Here is a 3,781-nt window from a genome sequence, read left to right on the forward strand (position 1 = left end):
ATCAGGCAAGCAACTTCATTGAGCACATCCAACATATTCACTAGCAAGTCCACGATATTCAAGAGAAATCAAATGCCAAGTACAAGCAACGACATGATCAACATCAGGTGCCACACAAGTTTAAGGTGGGCTACAAATTCTGGTTGCATTTGTAAAAGGAATGCATTACCGGAGCCTATCAGAAACTCATACCACTCTGATATGGTCCTTACACCATTACCAAGGCTGTGGGAGACATTTTATTTGAGCCCAACATTCCCCCATTCCTTGGCTTGCACCCAGTGTTCAATGTTGACCACCTTTGGCCATACTTTCCAACATGACTAGACACATCCAACATTGCAGAACAACTTGCACCCATAGAGTTAAATCCAGATTGCATGGAACAAGCTACAACTGATTGGATCATGGACACACAAATCAAGCAGACTTGCTAGCAAAATATTCAACTGTATCGAATTGTCAAAGCAGACCAACTCCTTCACCAGGGCAAGTGGCTCATCAAGGACGAAGTTCAGCAGAAGTTTCCTCATCTCATGGAGGAACTCAATGCAATGGGGACCATTGCTTCCTAAGCGGGGAGGATAATCTAGGTGGATATTGGTGGCCACCTGCCAAGTCCACTTGGACTCCTACCATTGTTTCTTTTAGCTTTTCAGTTTCCTTACTAGTAACACAATTTACTATTTTTAACAGTTTTTTGGGTCCTGAACTTCTGGAGTCGATTTGAGGCCCTAAACAAAGTTTTTTGGAAAAATTGAGAGAAACATTGGTCCAAGGACCCAAAGTTGTAGCTCTCGGATAGATCTTTTTAACAAGATATTGTGCACGTCAAACAGAGATCATATACTAAAGTTATGACCCCAGGAAGATGATATACCAATTTACCCAAACGGGGCCCATTGTTTGGTGTTTCATCTTCTACGGTTAGGTTTTTGGATGTTTAGGGTTCTTCATTGTTTCTCAACAATGAATAGGCCTTCGAGCCTCATTATAACACAGTTCATAGGCATGTAGCCGCAACATCTCTTCTCATAGATAAGGTACTATCGCCCTAGCTAGTTTATTTCCATTTCTATTTGTAAGCATATTTCAGTGTTTTACAGTAATGAAATGAAGTATTATTTCCACTGCATCTATGTCTTTTTGGTTATCTGTGTAATTTGTCGCGTTCATGTTTAAATCCAGATCATGGGCCTTGAGACCCATGTTTTCTACTTAAAAAACCTCCCAAATCAGTTATATACCTACTCTTAGACTAAGGATACCCTCAAAATTTCCAAGGCCAAGCATAGCCTCAAGTGGTCATATATAGTGTTTAAATGTATCTTTGTTGAATTTATATGCCTAGATGATTCCTTAAATGCCCACTACCTAGATTTCTTCAATAAATCATGTTTGTAACCTCAAAACCACATCTACTAATTTTGCTCTCAATTCCACACTAAACCCTATTTCAAAGCCATGGATATGTTTGAGAGGTAAGACCTCCAAAAGCTTCCTTTAGTACCACACCTACCTTTAGTACCACACCTAGAAATTTTCAACCATGTTAAAGCCTATGAGACTTATAGAAACCTAGTAATATTGATAATGTTCACACATAAAGACTTAAAAATACCTTGAACAAAACATATGTGATCATTTGATGTGTTTTTAATATTTCCAAGATAAAATATCCACACAAATCAAATACTCTATATTCCAAATTAATATCACCACTCTTTGCCACAAGGTCCTAAAACAGTACAATATTTTCAATTTGCGACCTTATTTATTTGTATTCCGTGGATGCCTTCCGTGGGCACCTGAGCACCAGAATCACGACAAATATAAAACCTTGAACGCTATTAGAAAGACAAAAAGATTGATAATAATTCCATTCAAATGTGACTGTTGCATCGAGTAGGTTGTTTACGTTGCATCTCCACCCAGAAATTTTAAGAAGACGTAGGAATATAAGATTGAATTGGATTAATCGTGCTCTCTATACGATTTCAATGTTTGATATTTCAGCGTACGCGTGCCTTATATTTTAAATGAAAATGTGAGAATACAAGTTGTGGTATCGGACTGTAAATTCATGGCAGATTTTGGAATATTTGTTAAACTTATCTAATTGTAGAATAGAAAATATTTTAGAATCGAAGAAATATATTGAAATCAGGTTGCATTTAGGCCAAAATCTGCCATAAAAATAATATATATATAAATAATTGCTTTAATAATAACAGAATTAAAAAATAAATATATACAAAACTTCTTTCATATTATCAAAATCAAATTATTAATCTAATTTAAATATCCAAAATTGTTTTGATAATAGTAAACTCAAAAGAATAAATATATCCAAAATTGTTTTTATAATAGTAAAATCAAAATGTTAATCTAATTGTGATCCATATTATTTGAAGAGACTCTTTAGAAGACATCACATCAAATAATTATGTTTATCCGATTTCAAAATTTTATATTAATAAAATATATAAAAATAGACGTGAAGACTTATGTCCATTAAATCTCTAGAATTTAAAGACTTATGTCCATTAAATCTCTAGAATTTAAATTAGCCATAAAAATGTGAATTATTTCACCTCTTATTCCCAAAAATTCCAAGAATCCGCCATTAACATTAAGGGATAAGGATAAGGAATATTGCAAAGAATCTATCAATGAGAATATGACAAAATCAGCTGTGGATTGGTAGAATGCAACGTGCTCACGAAACTGCGCATTGGCAGCAGGCAATGTATTCAATAGTCAATACTGCTGGCTGCGACAATTCAAAAATGAAAATGTTTTGTTCATAATCCTGCCTGCGAGTATATAGAAATCAATTTATCTGTATGAAAGTATTATTGCGATTCGCCAGAGACCTTGATGGTCGTTGCAGGAGGAGTGAGCACCGGCATGAGTATGAACATGGATATGTTGGAGTTGATTCGCCACCATTTGCTGGAAGTGGAAAACAATATAGATATAGATATTGATATTGAGGGAACTTCGCCGTTGTTCTCCACCCCTACCGCCATTGAGAGTGGCGATTATATTAATATTGATGATCATGACGATGATATCCAAGCAAATGCCACAGCGACCAGGGCCTCACGCCAAAATTTCGTCAGCAGAACAACATTAAAAGAGAATGAGAATGAATTTACACAACAGAACCATTCTTCTTCTTTTTCAGGATGCTCAGTTATGAAAGGAGCAGAGGCGTTTCAGGTAAAGAAACAACCACTGGAGCGGGAGAATGGAAAGTGGAGAGAGATAAGTGCCAGGAATTACAGAGGAGTGAGGCGGCGGCCGTGGGGAAAATTCACAGCAGAAATCAGAGATCCCACCGCGAAGAGTGCTCGGGTTTGGCTTGGAACTTTCAACACCGCGGAAGAGGCTGCTCACGCGTATGACCGCGCTGCCTACAGACTCCGTGGAGCTCGGGCTCTTCTAAACTTCCCCCTCTCCTTCGCTTGCAATTCAGAGAAAGGATCGGCGGTAGGTAACATGGCACACGAGTGCAAGAGAGGAAACAGTGGCGGCGGGGCGGGATGAACGTCGGATCGGAGTTGAAGGGAGGAGCTGGATATGGGATTCTTTGCTCGAGATAAGTGGAAATAGGATAAATACCTAAGAGGGTAAAAATCCAGCAATTTTAGTTGAAGCCCCTTGCGGCATCCTTAATCTCCCTGATGTATGTAAAACTGAAGGAAGGAGATTGGGAGCTATGTCTGGATTATGATTTTACTTGTTGCAAAGGGCATGAATAAAATAAATGTTTGAA

At 37.7% G+C, this 3,781-nt stretch overlaps 1 protein-coding gene across 1 annotated transcript; it reads left to right on the forward strand.

Moving 5' to 3' along the window:
- The first annotated feature begins 2,784 nt into the window (after nt 1-2,784).
- LOC149257713 (ethylene-responsive transcription factor ERF106-like) lies at nt 2,785-3,781 on the forward strand. Its single transcript, XM_089370116.1, has one exon. The coding sequence runs from the start codon at nt 2,881-2,883 to the stop codon at nt 3,550-3,552; it is 672 nt and encodes a 223-aa protein (XP_089226242.1). The 5' UTR covers nt 2,785-2,880; the 3' UTR covers nt 3,553-3,781.

The sequence above is a fragment of the Pinus tabuliformis genome, chromosome 6 (genome assembly GCF_031772625.1).
Source record: "Pinus tabuliformis cultivar Carrire ecotype Pingquan chromosome 6, CPIR1, whole genome shotgun sequence".
NCBI lineage: Eukaryota > Viridiplantae > Streptophyta > Pinopsida > Pinales > Pinaceae > Pinus > Pinus tabuliformis.

Excerpts from the sequence above, each read along its gene's own strand:
- LOC149257713 (XM_089370116.1), top strand. The coding sequence starts at position 2,881 with ATGGTCGTTGCAGGAGGAGTGAGCACCGGCATGAGTATGAACATGGAT.